The sequence below is a fragment of the Xyrauchen texanus genome, chromosome 1, assembly GCF_025860055.1.
Source record: "Xyrauchen texanus isolate HMW12.3.18 chromosome 1, RBS_HiC_50CHRs, whole genome shotgun sequence".
In the NCBI taxonomy this organism is placed as follows: Eukaryota; Metazoa; Chordata; class Actinopteri; order Cypriniformes; family Catostomidae; genus Xyrauchen; species Xyrauchen texanus.
Window position 1 is genome coordinate 33,720,206 of NC_068276.1, and position 21,299 is coordinate 33,741,504.

The 21,299-nt window shown below is 40.5% G+C and overlaps 1 protein-coding gene across 7 annotated transcripts in view; it reads left to right on the forward strand.

Moving 5' to 3' along the window:
* Positions 1-19,334, forward strand: part of LOC127651140 (chromodomain-helicase-DNA-binding protein 9-like) — a 116,410-nt gene extending 97,076 nt beyond the window's left edge. For 2 of the 7 annotated variants that reach the window (XM_052136875.1, XM_052137255.1), the window contains 18 exons: positions 73-272; positions 398-557; positions 1,872-1,961; positions 5,811-5,914; positions 6,016-6,133; positions 6,243-6,300; positions 6,496-6,544; positions 7,155-7,407; positions 8,757-8,962; positions 9,306-10,190; positions 11,988-12,148; positions 12,408-12,638; positions 14,241-14,418; positions 14,599-14,738; positions 14,912-15,145; positions 15,347-15,481; positions 15,582-15,686; positions 15,853-19,334. In XM_052136875.1, coding sequence (XP_051992835.1) covers positions 73-272; positions 398-557; positions 1,872-1,961; positions 5,811-5,914; positions 6,016-6,133; positions 6,243-6,300; positions 6,496-6,544; positions 7,155-7,407; positions 8,757-8,962; positions 9,306-10,190; positions 11,988-12,148; positions 12,408-12,638; positions 14,241-14,418; positions 14,599-14,738; positions 14,912-15,145; positions 15,347-15,481; positions 15,582-15,686; positions 15,853-16,722 — 4,177 coding nt within the window. In that variant the 3' untranslated portion in view covers positions 16,723-19,334. The remainder of the gene's footprint in view (positions 1-72; positions 273-397; positions 558-1,871; positions 1,962-5,810; positions 5,915-6,015; positions 6,134-6,242; positions 6,301-6,495; positions 6,545-7,154; positions 7,408-8,756; positions 8,963-9,305; positions 10,191-11,987; positions 12,149-12,407; positions 12,639-14,240; positions 14,419-14,598; positions 14,739-14,911; positions 15,146-15,346; positions 15,482-15,581; positions 15,687-15,852) is intronic. The other 5 variants (XR_007971537.1, XM_052136984.1, XM_052137117.1 and 2 more) reach the window with 5 other exon arrangements.
* The last annotated feature ends 1,965 nt before the right edge of the window (positions 19,335-21,299 follow it).

The window sequence follows — 21,299 nt, forward strand, 5'->3', positions numbered from 1 at the left end:
TTACCCAGCGTTCTTCCTCAAAGGCAGGTATGACTGAATTGCTTCTTACATCACTGCATCCTGTTGTTGTAGGTGGGGCCGCTGGAAGGACATTCTGGCACATGGCCGCTTTAAACGGCAGCTGAGTGAGCGTGATGTGGAGAGTATATGCAGGGCACTGTTAGCATACTGCCTTGTTCATTACCGTGGAGACGACAAAATTAAGAGCTTCATGTGGGATCTGATCGCCCCCACGGAGGACGGCAGGACCAAGGAACTGCAGAACCATCTGGGTATGAGGACAGAGGCACTGTTATAAATTCTATTAACTTCTAATTTTGATCCAGTTAGGAGGATAATTAATGTCTATTTATAAAGCCTGTGATGTCATTTAGAGATTTGAATGTAACTCTGGCAGGTTTGTCGACTCCAGTACCACGAGGCAGGAAAGGAAAGAAGATGAAGATTCAGTCTAGCTCGTTTGATATCCAGAAGGCAGAGTGGATCCGAAAACACAATCCAGAGCACATGCTGTCTGATGATGGCTACAAAAAACATCTGAAACACCACTGCAACAAGTGAGTATTGCATTTCCGGCACAGTAATGTGTTTTAGTACCCAAAGATGTCTTTGTTAGATTATGTGTACAATCTGGTGTACACTGCTATATAGCTGGTGGGTAAAAGGGGTTTCACACATACACAAAGTCTTTCATTTTCAATAAGAGTTTATGATTTCCATCGTCATGTGCAACAGTGAATGTCAGCGATGTGATGTTGACAGGTCCACTGATAAAAGTGGATAAAGTTGAGAAAAGTTTAACTTTATGCAAATGAGGGTTCCTCTTCCTGTTAGATACGATAGTCAAGTGTAGGCAAGATGCATAAGTAAATATTACTGTGAGCAATATTAATGCTCTAAATGATTTGTCTCTGCCCACATACTGGGATATAATCAATAGAAAATGATAGATTGAAAACAGTGTTTGAAATGAGAAGTGATTTTAGGTCACACTCCTCCGTTCTTTCCACTGAATCTGTCAAACTTACTGCTGGACCTAGTGGTTATTCTGGGCAGCTGTGAGTATGTGATTCATTTGGTTTAAATTGTGCTGTCCTGAATGACAGCAGATTATAGGTCCGTGCTGTATAAAGTAGCTGTACTGTACATAATTCCATGCTATGAATGAGGCTGTGTGGTCCTGCCTTGATAAGTGGACTGTTCTGGTCCATAACGTGTGTGTGTGGAGGGAGTTGATTACTTTAAGGCTGCCTGTGCATCCAGGGCTCCCTACCAATGGAGAATGTTCCCCATTGTTTAGTAAACTCTCCTGTTTAACACACTAAAACTGACATATGTCACCCCTGTTGACCTGGGACACAGTTGTCAGCTTCGCTTGAGTCTGCATTTTCCCTCTGGTTTGGAATGCCAATGTGAGAGTGTGTGAAAGTGTGAGTTTGAGTATGAAAGAGCATGGTTTCTCTGGCATTTCACAGTGTTTATTACATGACACATTTGAATTAGCTTGAAAGCAAAGTTCTGAATATCAGTCAGTCATGCTGTGCAATCCACCTGGAATTAATGTATTGAGTCTGCTCTATGGACTAGTACAGAATCTATCTATCTGCCTGTCTGTCTGTCTGCCGTTGTCTTATCTTGTTTGTGTTGTACAAAGCATTTATATAGTGGATTTGTATAATAAATTATTAAGCATTTATGTATTTTAGCTGTCAATTGTCATGTATAAGAGCATGTACTAATGCTCAGCTCAAGACTGTGTGCATTATTTTAACTGCATAAGAGTTCTGACTCTGTATTTACTGGTGAGAATGTTGTGTGTTTCTGCGAGTATGTGCACTTTGTCCTCATCCTCTCTCGGTCTCTCTCTACAGGGTGCTGTTGAGGGTCAGAATGCTGTACTATCTCAAACAGGAGTTGATTGGAGCACAGTGCCAAAAAGTGCTGGACGGAGCTGAAGCCAGGTAAGCCTTAGCAAGGACCCTCTCACCTTTTGCATTTTTCACTAACCTGGGAAAAGAAAAGCAGAAAACATCTGTTTTCTGCATGTCAGTGCTGGCACAGTGAATTTCTGGTTTCAGTGTGGTCTATTTGGCTGATTGTTTATTAGAGAGAGTAGACAAATCTGAGATTATATGAATTGTTCTGGAAGATTTAAAAAAGAAAATTACTCCCTTTAGAGTTTAGGAATATAAAAACTCCACCGGTATTAGTCAGTTTAAGTCAGTTTGTTCAGTAAGAGAAATAGAATGCGCCATCTGCTGATTGGCCGAGGAAACTTCAGGATTCACAATTGATGTAAAAAAAATATCAGGATTTATTACTGGCTCTGTGGAGTACTTGATTCTGATTGGTCAGTCACCCTATCCTGCAGTCAAATATTTATGTATACTGACTTCTAAACGGTGTAAATGCCCATTGCCCTTGGCAACTGTTTCCTACGAAAGCAGTGCTAGTGTTACATCTGTCATATCACTTTGTGGCATCTTTTTTCACACATAATAATAATAGTAAAAAACTCAAAATCAATATTTGATGGCAATGTATTTATTTATTTATAAATTTATGCTAAGTAGCCAATTGATTAGTCAGATAATCTACAGTCAGCTAGTCATTATCGCCAAATAAACACATTTAGAATGAACCCCCTGATTGTACATCATTCCTTACTTAAGATTTATCTGAAATCAACCAGATATTAATATGTCAGTTTTTTTATATATATATATTTATCTTTATAATTTATCTTTTTAATCAGAAAAAAACGCTACTGATTTAGATAGATAAATAGAAATTTAACGATTCTTGTTCCAGTTATGATTCCTCTTAATGATTTTGGTTCCTTAACTGTTGCAGCAACAATTCCTGTAATTATTTTTGTACTTTTGAGGAAGAATTTTTTTATGAGATTACTAATTTTATCATTATTAAAAGAGAAATACAATTCTTATTGCATTCTTTTTAGAGACATAAACACAATCCAATAATTGATCCTAAATATATTTATCCTAAATAAAATTATTTTATTAAAATTTTTTGTGGCTTGTTGAGTGTGTTACTGCGGAGACCTAGTGCGTGTGGAGGCTTCACGTTATAGCGACCACGAGGAGGTTAACCCAACCTGACTACCCACACTAGCAACCGGGACAATTGGTTGCTTAGGAAGCCTGACTGGAGTCACTCAGCACGCCCTGGAATCGTACTCATGACTCCAGGTTTGATAGACAGCGTCTTTACTTGCTGAGCCTCCCAGGCCCCAAGAACAAAAATTCGAAGCAACCCCTAAGTGAAAATGTCAAAATTGGGCCCAATTAGCCATTTTCCCTCCCCGGTGTCATGTGACTCGTTAGTGTTACAAGGTCTCAGGTGTGAAAGGGGAACAGGTGTGTTAAATTTGGTGTCATCGCTCAAGCTGGTCACTGGAAGTTCAACATGGCACCTCATGGCAAAGAACTCTCTGAGGATCTGAAAAAAAAGAATTGTTGCTCTACATAAAGATGGCCTAGGCTATAAGAAGATTGCCAAGACCCTGACACTGAGCTGCAGCACGGTGGCCAAGACCATACAGCGGTTTAACAGGACAGGTTCCACTCAGAACAGGCCTCGCCATGGTCGACCAAAGAAGTTGAGTGCACGTGCTCAGCGTCATATTCAGATGTTGTCTTTGGGAAATAGACGTATGAGTGCTGCCAGCATTGCTGCAGAGGTTGAAGGGGTGGGGAGTCAGCCTGTCAGTGCTCAGACCATATGCCGCACACTGCATCAAATTGGTCTGCATGGCTGTCGTCCCAGAAGGAAGCCTCTTCTAAAGATGATGCACAAGAAAGCCTGCAAACAGATTGCTGAAGACAAGCAGACTAAGGACATGGATTACTGGAACCATGTCCTGTGGTCTGATGAGACCAAGGTAAACTTATTTGGTTCAGATGGTGTCAAGCGTGTGTCGCGGAAACAAGGTGAGGAATACAAAGACAAGTGTGTCTTGCCTACAGTCAAGCCCGGTGGGAGTGTCATGGTCTGGGGCTGCATGAGTGCTGCCGGCACTGGGGAGCTACAGTTCAATGAGGGAACCATGAATGCCAACATGTACTGTGACATACTGAAGCAGAGCATGATCCCCTTCCTTCGGAGACTGGGCCGCAGGGCAGTATTCCAGCATGATAACGACCCCAAGCTCACCTCCAAGACGACCACTGCCTTGTTAAAGAAGCTGAGGGTGAAGGTGATGGACTGTCCAAGCATGTCTCCAGACCTAAACCCTATTGAGCATCTGTGGGGCATCCTCAAATGGAAGGTGGAGGAGCACAAGGTCTCTAACATCCACCAGCTCCGTGATGTGATATGGCTCTGTGATGTCGCCATATCACCCTGCGTCTCTTTCCTGGTTGCCCACTAAAGCTAAGCAGGGTTGAGCCTGGCCAGTACCTGGATGGGAGACCTCCTGGGGAAAACCAAGGTTGCTGCTGGAAGTGGTATTAGGGAGGCCAGCAGGGGGTGCTCACCCTACGGTCTGTGTGGGTCCTAATGCCCCAGTATAGTGACGGGGACACTATACTGTAAAAAAGGCACCATCCTTCGGATGAGATGTTAAACCGAGGTCCTGACTCTCTGTGGTCATTAAAAATCCCAGGACACTTCTCTAAAGAGTAGGGGTGTAACCCCGGTGTCCTGGCCAAATACCCCCCCATTGGCCCCTATCTACCATGGCATCGTATTAATCTCCATCCCTGAATTGGCTACATAACTATACTCTCTCCTCTCCACCAATAGCTGGTGTGTGGTGTGTGGTGGGCATTCTGGCGCACTATGGCTGCCGTCGCATCATCCAGGTGGATGCTGCACACTGGTGGTGGTTGAGGAGATTCCCCCTATACTATGTAAAGCGCTTTGAGTGCCTAGAAAAGCGCTATATAAATGCAAGGAATTATGAAGGAGTGGAAGAGGACTCCAGTGGCAACCTGTGAAGCTCTGGTGAACTCCATGCCCAAGAGGGTTAAAGCAGAGCTGGAAAATAATGGTGGCCATAAAAATTATTCACACTTTGGGCCCAATTTGGACATTTTCACTTAGGGGTGTACTCACTTTTGTTGCCAGAGGTTTAGACATTAATGGCTGTGTGTTGAGTTATTTTGATGGGACAGCAAATTTACACTGTTATACAAGCAGTACACTCACTACTTTACATTGTAGCAAAGTGTCATTTCTTCAGTTTTGTCACATGAAAAGATATAATCAAATATTTACAAAAATGTGAGGGATGTACTCACTTTTGTAAGATACTGTGTGTATATATATATACATACATACATACATACATACATACATAGATAAAATTGATCATATCACAACAAAACTTGTGTACTTTTAATTACACATTGTCATATGAATAACCAGTCAGTAACTGTGCTGCTTGATTAAAGTCTCACAGGTCTGAGGTAACATTACATAACCATAACCGTTTTAGAGACAGTTTAGATGGGTTATATGGTCTAATGTTGTAATTCAGGCTTGAGAAACTTCAACAGTTCTTATTTCATTTTGAGTTGAACATTCATAACTTGTGTATTAGTAAAAGATAAATACTATAACGGACTACACCAGAAGTGCCTTTTGTTTCACACTGTCAATTTAGAAGAACAGTCTCATTAGAATCATTAAAAAAACTGTAGCAGGAAGTGCCTACCAAGATCATATGATTCCGGCATTTTTTAAAGAATGGAACGGTAATGAACAAGAACCGGATCTCGATTCCCAACCCTAGTCAAAAACGACAGTTATTAACAGCAATCTTTCTTTCTCTTGCTGTCTTTCAGTGAGATTGAGATCTGGGTTCCTGAGCCGGATCATTCAGAGTTGCCTGCTCTGTGGTGGGAAACTCTCTCAGACAAGTGTCTGCTGTTAGGAGTCTATAAGCATGGTAGGTCTGATCAGCTCTGATGTACTTAAGGCTTTATGTGTGGGTATGTACACTTTTATCACACTTGTCTTTGCGTGTGCGTGTGTGTGTGTTTGTTGAAGGTTATGAGAAGTACAACACTATTAGAGCAGATCCAGCACTGTGTTTCTTAGAAAGGGTTGGTCGGCCAGACGAGAAGGCCATTGCTGCTGAACAGAGAGCAAACGACTTTATGGATGGGTAAGAGACACATACACAAACAAACAGATAGAGGAAGTCTTTTATCATATCTGCCTGCAAAAGCACTCTGAAATGTTCTTAAGTGTCTGTGTGTTATCTGTGTATGCAGGGATGTGGATGACCCTGAATACAAACCTGCTCCAGCTTTGCTCAAGGACGATATGGAGGTATGTCAATGGCAGAGAGAGAGAGAGCTGGGCCTGATAAAAATACGCACACACGTACACACACTTGCTTATAATGAAATTAAACTTGTATGATACTGCAGAGCACACACTCTGTTTTGAACTAAGTGAATATGTGTGAAATGTGTGTGATGTAGAGTTAAATCTTGGTTTAAGATGCTCTTACTGTCCCTCCAGGATGATGGATCCTCGCCAGGAGACTTGGTCATCACTGATGCAGGTGGAGGTATAGCTGTGCTGCAGTGTTATATAAATACTGTACACTATTAGGCCTGGCACAATTATTTCATAATCAGTTGATTGCGATTATTAGTATGATTGCGGTCTAATCACAATTATTTTAAATAACTGTGTATTGCCATCCAAACAGGTGAATTTTATGTCATTATAGAAATAACATATTTTTGTTTGAAAATAGTCTTAAAAACTGAAATCATGTCTAAATGTGCTCTGAAGCCACATACCCACTAATATGTTTAAGTTTAAAACCCTAATTTCTGGTTTCCTAATGTCATTGTTTTCAAAAGAATACATTCATGCAGAGTGTTTTCAAAATGCTCAATTTTTTGGGAGGAAAACTGCGTTCTAGGAGGATGAGAGGCGTGAATATGGCATATATTCATATTCACATAATTAAAAATATGTTTGGCCACTTCAGGTCTTTCTGAAGAACAGTGTACTAGTAGTATTAGTGGAAAGTGCACTGATACTAAAATGGATCCCAAAAAAATGTAAAAAAGTGTATATATATATATATATATATATATTAGTTTGAGGTTTTTAGTTAACATCAAGGTATTGTGAGGCATCAGCAGCATGTTTGTGTGTTTGTGCAGAAGGAGGGTCTGTATTAGATGGTGGAGGTGGTAATCTAGGTGTTAGTGCGGGGGTGTACTGGCCCTCACCCTCTGCACTGACGGCCCGGCTGCGGCGTCTGATCACTGCATCTCAGCGCTTCACCAAGAGCAGACAGATACTTCAGATCCACCAGACACAGCAGGCCACGACCCCTGCCCCCTACACTCTGTCCCCCACACTCAGCGAAACACTCAACCCCAAAATGGTTGCTAAGATTGAAAGACAACAACGGTAAGTGGTTTTAGTTAATGTTAGCAGACAGCCATAATCAACTTAAAAACTTTAACTCTTTCCCCGCCAAACACGGAATTTTCCGTGTTTTATGAAAAAAACGCTTCCCCGCCAAACACGGAATTTTCCGGGTTTCCGTGTTTTAGGTGTTATATGGTAAGGAAGACCCCTGCGCATGTTTTGAAAGAGTACGCAACTCTTTGATCAAAGAAACAGACTGCGATCGTCTCAAACATGAAGAAGTGGAGTATGAGAAGCTCAAAATATCAGACATAAACATGCCTTTTTCTCAGCTTTTTGTCTGAAATGTTGTTTTTTGACAAAACCGACCTCTGTTCAAGTCGCAATAAAAAAAGAACAAATGAAGATAAAATAAAATCGTTTTTTTTTTTTGCCTAAAAGCAGAGGCCCAGACCTTTATTGTGATATATAGCATCTTCATATATTCATGGAAGAAAATATTCTGCGGGCCATTAAAGTTTAGCGAAAATCGTCAAAAACCCTGCCGGTGGCTGGCAACTTTTTTTTTAAAACGCTGGCGGGGAAAGAGTTCAAGGTGCACTAAGTACATTATCCATTTAAATAGGTCACCTGTAAAGAAATAAGTTGTACTTTTGACTTGTTTAAGCTCACATGCACTCACTTGATGAAGACTGCAGTCACATCAGTGATCTAGAAAAAGCTTATAAATGTTTTATTCTACAAAAGGTGGGCCATCACTTCATGGGGGCTGTAATTTAGAGATCATATAACTAGCCGAGCCTTGACTGAGTTACTAAACTAAAACTTTACACATCCACACTGATATTGTAGGTGTCAGTATAAAGCCTAAGACCACCGACTACTGTCATATCAGTTAAGAAAGACCAATAAGAGCTAATGAAACATTATATTACTTGTTGTACCTTTTAGGCAAGGGAAGGCAAGTTTATTTATTTATCACAATTCATACACAATGGCAGGGCCATAGCAAGGAATTCTGGGCCCCCTAACTGTATATTGCTCTGGGCCCCTTACCTATTTAGAAAAAAATAAAAATTACTTGCATAACATAAATGTAATCGTAAATTTTTTAAGTTGTTGTGGGCTCCCTGGATCTTTGGGCCCCTAGAATTGTTACCACCTTTCACCCCACTTGCTACGACCCTGCACAAAATGTAATTCAAAGTGTTTTACATAGACATGATAAAGATAAAGAAATAAAAAAGACACGTACACGTTCATTTTAAAATGACAGGAAAGCTTTAGGAAACTCATTTTCAAGATGCACCTAGGTGGCTTTTCATGATTTTTTTTTTTGAGCCAATAAAATGGTTTATGCATTGGTATTTTTTTCCATTTCTCAACAGGTGGACACGGAGAGAGGAGGCAGATTTTTATCGTGTGGTTTCGACATTTGGGGTAGTGTTTGACCCAGACTTGGTTCGTTTTGACTGGACCAAGTTTAGAGCCATGGCTCGACTGCACAAGAAAACTGACGAGAGTCTACATAAGTACCTGTGTGCCTTTATTTCCATGTGCAGGAGGGTCTGCCATCTCCCTGCTAGAGAAGGAGGTAAGTGCCTCAAACTGAAGTGTGTAACTTTTTCTATGTTAAAACGGTTTCTCCTATCCCAGCTTTATATGTAGAGAAAACTAAAAGTGAGCCATTTCTTAGTTTGATTTCCTCAAACTGTAAACACATTGTTTACCATAAAAGGTATTTGTTCTGTAAAAGTCAGTTTGTTTGAGCATTCCAACATTCACAACATAGCAATATTGACTGTTTGGGTGGGAATGTCTGATTATTTGACAAATTGCAGACAAGGAAAGTATTCTAGAAAGCTGTTTTTTTTCTTACCTCTGCATTGCTTAACATTCATTCATCACTTTCTTTTTTTGTGATCTCTCTCCCACAGACGTTGTGGACTCCTCTCTTGCCATTCAACCAATCACAGAGGAGCGTGCATCCCGTACCTTATACCGTGTGGAGCTGCTACGAAAGATAAGAGAACAGGTGTTACGTCATCCTCAGCTCTATGAGCGTCTGGCACTCTGCCAGACGGGACCAGATCTTCCAGTGTGGTGGGAACCAGGATCCCATGACCGGGATCTCCTTCTTGGGGCAGCCAAGCATGGAGTCAGCCGAACAGACTACCACATCCTCCGAGACCCAGAGCTCTGCTTCATGGCAGCCCAGAGGAACTACAGCCAAAACAAGGGATCTGTAGCACAAGTCCAAGCCCAGAATCAGATACTTTCACTGGGACAGTCTCACGTCCCAACCCCCCTCCAGCACATTCAGTTTAAAGAGGCTTCAGGTTTACCTCTCTTTAATCAAAGAGAGGATTTAACTGGACTGAAGGAGGAGCCACTTTCAGAGCGAGAAGAGGAAGGTGGCGAGAGAGAGCCCAAGATGGAAACACCCTCTATCAGACCTCCCACACCTTCAGGAGTGGAAGAGAAAGATGATGTCAATGATAAAAGAGGAGAGAATGAGAGGCGGATGGTTGCGGCCAGGACAAAACCGCTTACGCCAAACTCGGTGACTCGAAAACAAAAGAAGCTAAGTAAACGGAGCCGTAAGGAAGCCAGGAGGGGGTCGAGATCAGACTCAAACTCAGATGGCTCCTCGTCCAGTTCTTCATCAAGTTCTTCATCAAGATCTTCTTCCTCATCCTCGTCTTCGTCCCGGTCAGGATCCAGTTCCTCATCCTCGTCTTCCTCCTGTTCTTCAGGCTCGTCATCTTCATCGTCATCAACGTCTTCAGAGGACAGTGACGGTGAGGAGGTTTCAAAGAATGGTGAGTAGTAAAATACAAATAATTTGTAATTGCTAGGGCTGTGCTAATACAATCATATATCAATATTTTGTGATATTTTTTTCACACGATATTATATCGATCCCTGTATAAATGTGTGTATTCATCTGTGTATTCATGTTGTGTCCAACAGTTCAATAATATAGAAGCAAGGGTGTCTTAAGTAACCATAAACTCTGAAACTGTGTTTCTCTGTGTAGTCATAGCCGCTTCTATGACGCATGAGAGAGACTGACTCTCTCTCTCGGGCACACTGGGTCTCTTACTGCGTTTGGGCCAAATCAGTCTTGATACACTTTTGTTATTGTGATGATGTTCTAAATGTATTGAATCGTGACATGTATTGTGATGTGTAACATATCGTAAGGTGGATCTTTTGAGTGTGTGTGTGTGTGTGTGTGTGCATGTGTGTTTTGAATGGATGACTGCTAATATCAATGACAGTACATAGTTTCATATAGTAGATGTGTCTCCCCCTGTGTATCAAATAGTATGCAGGTGTTGTGTCAACTAACTGACTAGTGCATTAATGCCAAGGGTCACGATGTTTAAAATCATTCAATGGATCTTTTCTAGAGTGCAGCAATATCGTGTATATTGAAAAGCATTCCAGCCCCTTATAGGGATGTGCACAATATTTGACATTCATTTAACCGCTCGACGCACCACTATTCGCATATAAAATCACCATTCGGTCATTCTATACGTGCAATAGAGGTCTTCAACCCGACTCAAACTCGATAAGTTTTGTGCATGCGATAAGTTTTGTGCAAAACATGGTTTTCTGTGCCTCAGCGCTGTTTTTTATGTACTGTTAACACACGGTTAGGTGTTTGACTGTTTGACAGTTTTGACTTGCGCTGAATCACACCATTTTCTCCTTCAGCGTCTCGTCCAGGATCGCCACATTTTAAGACACCAAGTAAAATTAAAAATATATATTTTATTTAATCATATCATGAAACACATGCGTTGTTTCATTTATTGCGCTGTGCTGCTTTCTGAAAAGTTCAGGTTGCAGAGAGGCCTTAGTGTGACTGTTGCGCCATTAAACATGATTCCAAGTTTCAGCGCTTTCTAAATGGTAAGACAGTGTTTTTTCTTTTGCTCTTATGTGCATATTTACATACAATAGTTAGACAAGTTCAATGCTACTAGATTTTAAACCATTTAAAAATCAAAGCACTCCTAAGAGGCCATTTAATCGCGGCAGTGTAACTCCACCCAAATGGCAATACTTGCGTTCACCGCCTCACGGAAATGTCAGCCGGCCGGGCAGAGCACATACTACATGCAGTGACAATTTGATTCTTTTGTTTGTTTAATGTGAGATTTTATTATTTGAAGATCTACGTATTTTGCTCTTTAGGCTCATAGCTCACTGTGCACGTTATTTGCTGCTATTTTGGGTGTTTAAGGAGATTCCATCGCAATAAAAATGACATGTTTTGGAAATAGAATTGCGGATATTTAGCATTTTTTGGCTGTCCGATCAAAAAATTTGCTATTGTTGTATACTGCACATTTTGGCAAATGTAGCAGATAATCCAATAATTATTTTACAAAAAGTTCCCATACTCGGTATACATTTACAATAAACAGTAAATACTGCATGCTAAAAAAAATAGGATGAGGATAGTAGTGTCAATCCAACATACACTTTGACTTTTTTTTTGTATGTGTGAAGAATGGATCTTGTGAAATGGAAAATGTTTAAAATTTGATGATTCAGCATGTTTGATCTGTATATTATTGATTGGTCTGTCTGTATTCCCATAGTGTCAGCAGTGCCTGGTGTTAAAGGCTTTGATGAAGACAGTGTGGCCTCAGTCAATACTACACAAGATGACATGCAGGACAGCCATGTGACCAATGGTATCTCTTATCCTCCCCACCCTTTCCAGGGAGGCTACATGCTTGCTGCCTCCTACTGGCCAAAAGTAAGCAGTAGCACAGGCCAACAACATTGTCAGCCCATTCTATGCAAAACTTTTGTTCTATACTAGAGTTCTGTCTATGTTGTTGACTTTAGCCATGGCTCTGTCACTATAAAAAACTTACAGAACAATTCCATAAGTAATAAACATGTTGTTCCAAATCCATGTGACTTTTTTTTTTTTTAAAATGCAAAAGGAGATGAATTGATAATTAAAAAAATTTCAGTTTACATTCTTAATATTTTGTAATCTTGTTTTGCAGGACCGTGTCATGATAAACCGTTTGGACAGTATATGTCAGGCAGTGTTGAAGGGGAAATGGCCAGGGGTTCGGCGTGCATATGAAGGTAGTGCCGTGAATTCTTTCTACACCACCAAACTCTTGGACAATGCAGGCACTCTCGCGGATGACCCCTCAGCCTCCCCTCAGGGTTCAAAGGTGAAGACGCATGTTGCAGACAGAGAAAAGGAGTTCTCAGTCAAAATCAATAATGTATGTTATTTTACGTTCTCCCCCACAAATGCCAATCTGCAATGGCAAGGCAGTGCTTGGCATGTTATTTAATTTTTTTATTATTATTGTTGTTTTACTTTCCCCCTTTATTCCAGTATTTAAGTTATTTTCTCTATTTCTTTCATTCGATTTTGCTTTGAAAATATTGCAGCTTCAATTACATTTCCTGTTGACAATCTCAGATTTACTTTGTTTCTCTTCTGAGACCAGTAGTATATTCATTTGACTGACTGTGGCTGGGATTGAATAAATGGTGCTCTATGCTGATACACTGGAGTTGCAACAGTGACCATATTTACATGCACTTAAGATAACAGGTTTCTTCCAGGCTTTTTCCAGAATGCGTCATTCTAAAACGTCATGTAAACGAGATTGCTGATTTCCTTATGCCGCTTAAGGGATTAAGAGAAAGCTGTTTAACACACCTGGGTTTCTCCGAGAGAACGCAGCTTATGTGGTCATGAAAAAGCATAAGCAGCAATCTTACAGGTGTTTGAGGAGTGTGCATATGTGTGAAGAGACCAGATAACAAATGTCATAGGATGGGGTCCAATAACAGGTCAACACAGCGGAAAACATTCAACATTTTTAAAAGTACAGTGGGAAAAGCACATTTACTAATACACTATACCCATGTATACACACCAATGTAAAATATAAACTGTCCCTCACATTCGCGTATACGTGCTCGTACATTGGGGAAATCCTGGAGTTTTACGTGCAATTCCGCTCCAGGTTGTGATGGAAAGTTAAGTATACGAACACAGCAAAAATATCTGAAAATAAAGCGAAGCTGCTTACTGACCTAGCTGCATGTATATTAGAGTAAAGAGTACGCCACTTATACAGTGCATGTAAACTGGAATGCCACTTTCTTGCAAATTCTCCCTTTCTGGTGTCCATGTAAACATAGTCATTAGCTCACCTAAGTCAAAGGTGCACTCAGTAATTTTGCCCTTATTAAAAAGTTTTAGATATACAGAAATTAATACCTCTTCTGATTTTTTTTTAATCTTTTTATATTATTAACTCTCACATGAAAGAATCAAGTCAAATCAGTAGCCTAATAATTTATTGTACATGGTGTATTTTGCCTCATGGAAGCCGACATGTTGAGATTGAGGACCAGCCGAAAATACACGCTTTGTCACAGTAACCCACTTTATAAGACACTTTTGTGCATTAAATAATTTAATCATGGCTGACTCTGAATTAAATGAAAACTTTTCTTTTTCGTAATGCTGCATCCATGCCACTAAGTGTCAGTGTAAGTCCAAGATGACTGCCGCATTGGCCTGCACAACAACATCAGTGCAGCTTTATCTTAACCCAGTGCACACAATCAATCCCACCCCCTATCCTTTCTTTAAATTCCAATGACTTTCCTGTGTTGCCTCCACCAAATAGAAACATTATAAGAATGAAACCTAATGTAATTTGATTACTGCATATGAGCTACAGTACGTTATTTTAAAAAGTGTTCATTCAGAAGACCTTTTAGATGTCATAAAGGCCAGGACTTAAATCTGCCTTATTAGCAATGTGTCCTCAACCTCTGACCTTTTAATCTGTGACCTGCAGCAGGAGGGTAGCCTTAAACTGACCTTCCAGAAGCAGGGCCAGCCTCTGAAGCGCCCTCTGGAGGGTGAGGAGGGACCTCTAGCCCAGCAGCAGTACTTAGCCCGGTTACAAGAGCTACAGAACGCATCTGATACTAGCCTTGCAGACTACACCAAAACACAGAACAGCTATCCACAAGGTAATGCACAACCTTATACACACAGATACCTGCTTACCAACAACAACACAATGTACTAAGCCATATTATAGATGCAGACAAACACTTAAAACCCATCTGTACTGTATAGACTTTGATTAGCCTAGTCCGAAGCTTAAGGCTGCTTGACACGAAAAATGCATGTTCATGGTGTCCTTGCAGGGCTGGCAGGGCAGATGCATCTGAATGGAGTGATTGATGGACAGCCTGTGGTGAAGAAGAGGAGAGGAAGGCGAAAGAATGTGGAAGGGATGGACCTACTGTTCATGAACAGAAACAAGCCCCCTATGATGCCAGAGCAGGTTCGAAACTTGTGACCTCTATGATGTCCTTTTCATTGTTTGTTGTGCTCTTTTTATTGGATGTTGTGATGCTTAGAGAGGCAGAGAAAGTTGGCATGCCTTCGATCTCAGTAACTTTGAAGGTGATTTTAGCAATACATCACCACCTACATATATTCCACCCTCACCTGCAGTATCCTGCTGGCTGGAGGGGGGGTGTCGCAGGTACGTCTGCTCCCCCTGGACTGAGCACACCTCAAGGACCTGGTCAGGTACCAGTTACCCAAGATGCAGAGATCCGTGTTCCCGTCATCAGCCTCAATGATGGGACGCGACTCGCCGGAGAAGACGCTCCTAAACAGAAAGATCTTGACCAGTGGCTGAAGGAGCACCCAGGCTTTGTGGCAGATGTGGGAGCTTTTATCCCAGTAAGTACCACACAAATTATTTTCAGGATGGTTTGAATTGTTAAATATTTTTTGAAAAGAGATATTATAATATCCACACTTTTTCTATTGTTCTAATACTGTAAGAAATGTGAGGCTTCAGTGATCTAATTTGTCATCTCATTTGATGTTAAAATCTAAATATCGATTGATGATATTTATGATGATGTCTTGTTTTTGCAGACTGCAAATAAACTGCAGTGTCAAAATAAACCGAAACAGAAGAGACATCGCTGCAGAAACCCCAACAAAATTGACATCAACAGCCTGACTGGAGAAGAGAGAGTACAGATCATCAACAGGCGAAATGCACGCAAGGTGAGTGTGTGCAGGTTGTTGGTTTTGTGTGCAAATACATCTGCAAATGAGTTTTGCTGTTGTACGTAATGCAGCTCTGTTCCCTCTTTCTTTGTCCCAGATTGGTGGTGCATTTGCTCCACCGCTGAAAGATTTACGTCGGTTCCTGCAGGAGAATCCAGAATATGGTGTCCCACCTGAGTGGGCAGATGTTGTTAAACAGTCTGTAAGTAAAGTGCAACATCTTCCATTTTAAAAAATGTATCACATTTCTGTGAAAGAACTAATGTTAGCATGAAATATAGGGGAATTCAAACCATAAAATACAATATATGAACTTCAACTTCAGGGATGTTTTCCTAGTCGGATAACACATGGGTTTCTATTTCTAGGGTTACCTTCCTGAAAGTATGTTTGACCGCATCCTGACTGGCCCTATTATTCCTGAAGAGGTGAGCCGGCGAGGTCGACGTCCCAAAAATGCAATTGTTAAAGCAGCCACAGTGACCAGTGCAAGTGCCAATGCAGCCCTGGGGCTCAACCAACTAACCAATGGCCTCCTCACTGGGCTGGATCTGCCTAGTCTCCAAGCTTTCCAGCACAACCTTCAGAGTCTCCAGTCTCTCCAACTCACCACTGGCCTCATGGGACTGACTCACGATCCAAATAGCATGGCTGCCATGTTTCCAATGATGCTGCCTGGCATGACCGGGCTACCAAGCCTTCTAGGGATGAGCGGTCTCCTTGGAAAACCTTCACAGGAAGTGGCAGGTGTTGCTTCTACAGGTGACGAGGATGGGAATAAGAAGAGCAGTAGAGACTCAATCACACACAAAGTATCAGCTCAAACTTCAAGTCCCGATAGCAAGGTGGAAAGGACAGAGGCTCAAAGTTCCAAAGCCACCACCTCTAGTCAAATAAGTGCTTCTGCTTCAGGCCACCCACTGGCCCTCAACCCCCTCCTCCTCTCTAGTATGCTGTACCCAGGGATGCTTCTTACTTCAGGCCTTAACCTGCCTGTGGCCAATCAGCCGCAAGCTGCAAACACTCAGCCAACCCCACCACCACAACCTGCTGCCTCTGAAGCCACGCCCCAACAGCCTGGCTGTTCAGAGGAGAAAGACAGTGATGAGGGGGAGGAGCCTGATGAAAAGAAGGATAACAGTGGTCCAGAGGGCTCAGCGAAGGCGGAGTCATCCTCTGATGAGTCTGACAGCTCCTCTGAGTCATCAGAGGATTCTGATTCCAGCGAAGAAGACTGAGTCTTTATACATATATAAATATTATATATTTATATACATCTCTTAGAAATGTATACATATAAACACATATAGGAATTATCCTGCATTTACTACATAATTTTTTTTCATGTAAATATTATAACTAAAGTGTTGTGTAAGAAAGAGGAGGACAAATGGAAAACGGAGATCCTAGAGAAACTGAAATAAAATTTCAGTGTTTGTTTAGGTACAATGTTGTTTTGAAGAGACATTTTGCATGTCAAAAAACTTTAGTAGATCTATGGACTTTGTGAAATTGTATTACACAACGATATACAATTGCAACAGACAGGAAGCAAAAACAAGCAACGGCATTATTGTTATAACTATGTTGGGATTTAATTTTATTAAAGAAATGAGGACATTGTTTGCTCATGCAGAGCTGTATAATTAATATATTTTGTTTGGGAGAAAGAACACCGACTGTTTTTGGTTTTATTTGTAAATACTTTTGCAGGATCCTGAACAAATAGACTTCAAAGAGCATACCTACAGATATACAGCAATAACACACAGGCAGCTTATGAATGTCACTGAAGCTGTAGATACCGTGCATTCACTTTTACAACTACACTTTCATTCACTCTATCTTTATATTCACTTGTCTGTTTCACTTGTCCCAATGCTCTCCCCCTTCACAATACTTTCTCTCTCTCTCTCTTCAAATATACTTATATTTCTATTTAAGTTTTCTGAGAAACACATGAGTGCAGGCACTAAAATTCCATCTTGCAAACATGCAGTCAAATACACTGTGTAGTCTATAAGGTAAGGTATACAGTGAAAACAGACATTCTTTTGCTATGTTTTAGGAACCGAGAAACACATTGCTTGCAATGCCTGAAATCTAAATAGGTGTGAGTATATGTTTAGAGCAAACATTGTCTTTCTAGTTAAGGCAACTTCCTTTACATCTTTCACACTGTGTGCATTTGTATGTTTGAAACAAACATTTCTATTATAGATCATACAGCACTGTTTGCTCATGAACACTGTTGCCTCAATTTGCATGCAACTCTGTGTCTAATGTCCTGTCATGCTAATATGCAAACTCACTCGTGATTTCACAAACAGCCATGCATTTTTTCTCCATTTTCCCACTGAGTTTCAGTATTGTTATTAATATTCATCACACTGCTATGGTCTCAACATACTAACACCACTCAAGTTTGTGATTAGTGTTAGAGTATTGAAAGGAATGAAAGTATTTGCAGTAGTGTTTCAGTTGAAAAGTTGCTACTTTTTCAATGCATAAGGATTTATAGTATCCCCAGAATGAATTGGAGGGTTGAAATATGTGATTAATAGTACTTTTGCGATGAAAGCAAAGACAGGTCAATATCCCAAGTTTCTTTAGTTTTATAAAACTGTCCTAAGTTTGAATGCAGATCCACATAGACACCTTGCTGCTGTTAGATGTAAATTACTGATATAGAAGTGTCCTTATGCCATTCTTCAGTGACTATCCCTCATAGCACCACTTTGTGAAAAGTGCATCACAATCCAGCACCTCAGCCAACACAGTGAACCTCATTGGTATATTTAATGCAGGACTTCTACATGATTTTCTTTTCTTTCTGTTTTGTGTGGTGATGCACGCTAGTACACTGTTAGGCCAATTGTGGCACAAGTTAGATTTGGTTCCTGATCGTTTATGATACAAGTCTTTTCTGCAGTTAAACTCTTTCCTCTTGTTTGTTCATATTCAGGATGGCTGCTGAAGTTTTCCATTTGTGATGCAAATTTCTTCTGGATGCACTGCACAATGCAACTCTGCCTGTCTCACTAGTGAACAATTATATTAATGGGTCTTTCCAAGCATGTATGATTTAATTCATAACGGTTTCACACAGATGCCATCTCCTTTCTCACACAATGTGACTTTGCCTCATTAGACGATCTGAATGCTGTTATCTCCAATTGTGGCATCAGACCTTCATGTTTCCAGTTAGTTTGTGCTGAGCCACTCACTTTGAAATGTGTCAAGGTATTGCTGCTTTCCACTTCTTTCCAAGAATGCACATGAAACATAGATGTCCTCTTTGACATCAGCATCGTTAGCATCTCATTTAATTGAAAAGTGTTTGGAAAAAATTGCTGGTTTGACTGTGCATTTAGAAATGTACGTTGATTTTGTTTTTTCTATTTTTGTCGTGTACATTAATTCAATATTTTGGTTTCATTTCATGTGTTGCATACAGTATATGCGGATTGAAATGCTGGACTACTGACCAGAATCGGATCTAGGCTTGCCATCGTGGCACAAAGACAATGGCATCCACCATGCAACAGAAAATGAAATAGAAATACACTACAGCAAATAAACATTGTTTTCAGTTATGTGAATTGACAGGCCGACTAATTTGTTTCCATGACTTATTGCGTTTCATACTTTCAATATTTCAAAATGAAAGACCCTCTTTTTAGCCTTAGTGTTTTTGGACAGTTGCAATACTGTGTGGCCTGTGTAGTCAATTAATGCTTCTTTTAGTGCAGGATAAATGTCTTAAAAGTTTGTAATTTATTGAATTACTTTCTATGAATTTCTATAGAAGAAATTGAGGTTTAATTATTTTTATTAAACATATTCTGACTCAACAGAAAAATCTTGTCTCGTTAATTTGTTATGAGCTGAAGTACCGGTAATTAAACTCTAAAACTTAATTTGCTTGATTTAGTCTGATTGCAGTTTAAGGATATCATAATGTTATTAAATTGACAGCAGTGCAGAAATATCCAGTCAGTGAATTAAATTAAAACACACATGGCACAAACAACAGTGCAGGATGTTCTTAATGCTAAGGCATTTTAGAGGCTCTCTAAAAGATCAGCACTATGGAGCCACATGCTTTAATTTTGTTATTTATAAAAAATTAAAAAAGTAATAAGCTGACCATCACATTATTCACTAAGAACATTCGCAGATGTGAGTGAAAATACTTGAGGCCGTAAAACAAAATCAGAATCGTGGAACACTTTACATTTATGAAAATGGTGGATAACAAAATCCTGTTGTTTTGGTGATTCGGTGATTGTGAACGGTTTCCCATTGTGCTTTGATTTTGGTTAGATTTTTTATTTTATAAAGATACATTTTTAACCTCTATAAAGATGTAGCCTTCAGAAGAATAAACCGTAACCGTCCCTCTGGCTGAGACTCCTCCAAAATCTATTCAAAATGAATGTAACCATTCAAATTGATCAAATTAACAGTTGTTTTAACCTAATTCACACCTACTAATGTGAATACCGGACATTCCCACTGGGGTTCCCCTCTTGATTGTTTTGCAGTCCGAAGGGTGGGGTGATGACTCCAGAAATTAGGATATGTTTCAGCCTGTTGACGAAATATATATTTCGATAATTGCTTACTTGTTCAGAAATGACATGAAAGCTATTTTAAATCATATTTTTTTATTCATCCAAGGCCATAGCAGCAAGTAGATTAAAAATGTTTAATGAAATAAAAGTCTAGTTATACACTCACCTAAAGGATTATTAGGAACACCTGTTCAATTTCTCATTAATGCAATTATCTAATCAACCAATCACATGGCAGTTGCTTCAATGCATTTAGGGGTGTGGTCCTGGTCAAGACAATCTCCTGAACTCCAAACTGAATGTCAGAATGGGAAAGAAAGGTGATTTAAGAAATTTTGAGCGTGGCATGGTTGTTGGTGCCAGACGGGCCGGTCTGAGTATTTCACAATCTGCTCAGTTACTGGGATTTTCACGCACAACCATTTCTAGGGTTTACAAAGAATGGTGTGAAAAGGGAAAAAACATGCCTTGTTGATGCTAGAGGTCAGAGGAGAATGGGCCGACTGATTCAAGCTAATAGAAGAGCAACTTTGCCTGAAATAACCACTCGTTACAACCGAGGTATGCAGCAAAGCATTTGTGAAGCCACAACACGCACAACCTTGAGGCGGATGGGCTACAACAGCAGAAGACCCCACCGGGTACCACTCATCTCCACAACAAATAAGACCTCATCAAAATTGGACAGTTGAAGACTGGAAAAATGTTGCCTGGTCTGATGAGTCTCGATTTCTGTTGAGACATTCAGATGGTAGAGTCAGAATTTGGCGTAAACAGAATGAGAACATGGATCCATCATGCCTTGTTACCACTGTGCAGGCTGGTGGTGGTGGTGTAATGGTGTGGGGGATGTTTTCGTGGCACACTTTAGGCCCCTTAGTGCCAATTGGGCATCGTTTAAATGCCACGGCCTACCTGAGCATTGTTTCTGACCATGTCCATCCCTTTATGGCCACCATGTACCCATCCTCTGATGGCTAATTCCAGCAGGATAATGCACCATGTCACAAAGCTCGAATCATTTCAAATTGATTTCTTGAACATGACATTGAGTTCACTGTACTAAAATGGCCCCCATAGTCACCAGATCTCAACCCAATAGAGCATCTTTGGGATGTGGTGGAACGGGAGCTTCGTGCCCTGGATGTGCATCCCACAAATCTCCATCAACTGCAAGATGCTATCCTATCAATATGGGCCAACATTTCTAAAGAATGCTTTCAGCACCTTGTTGAATT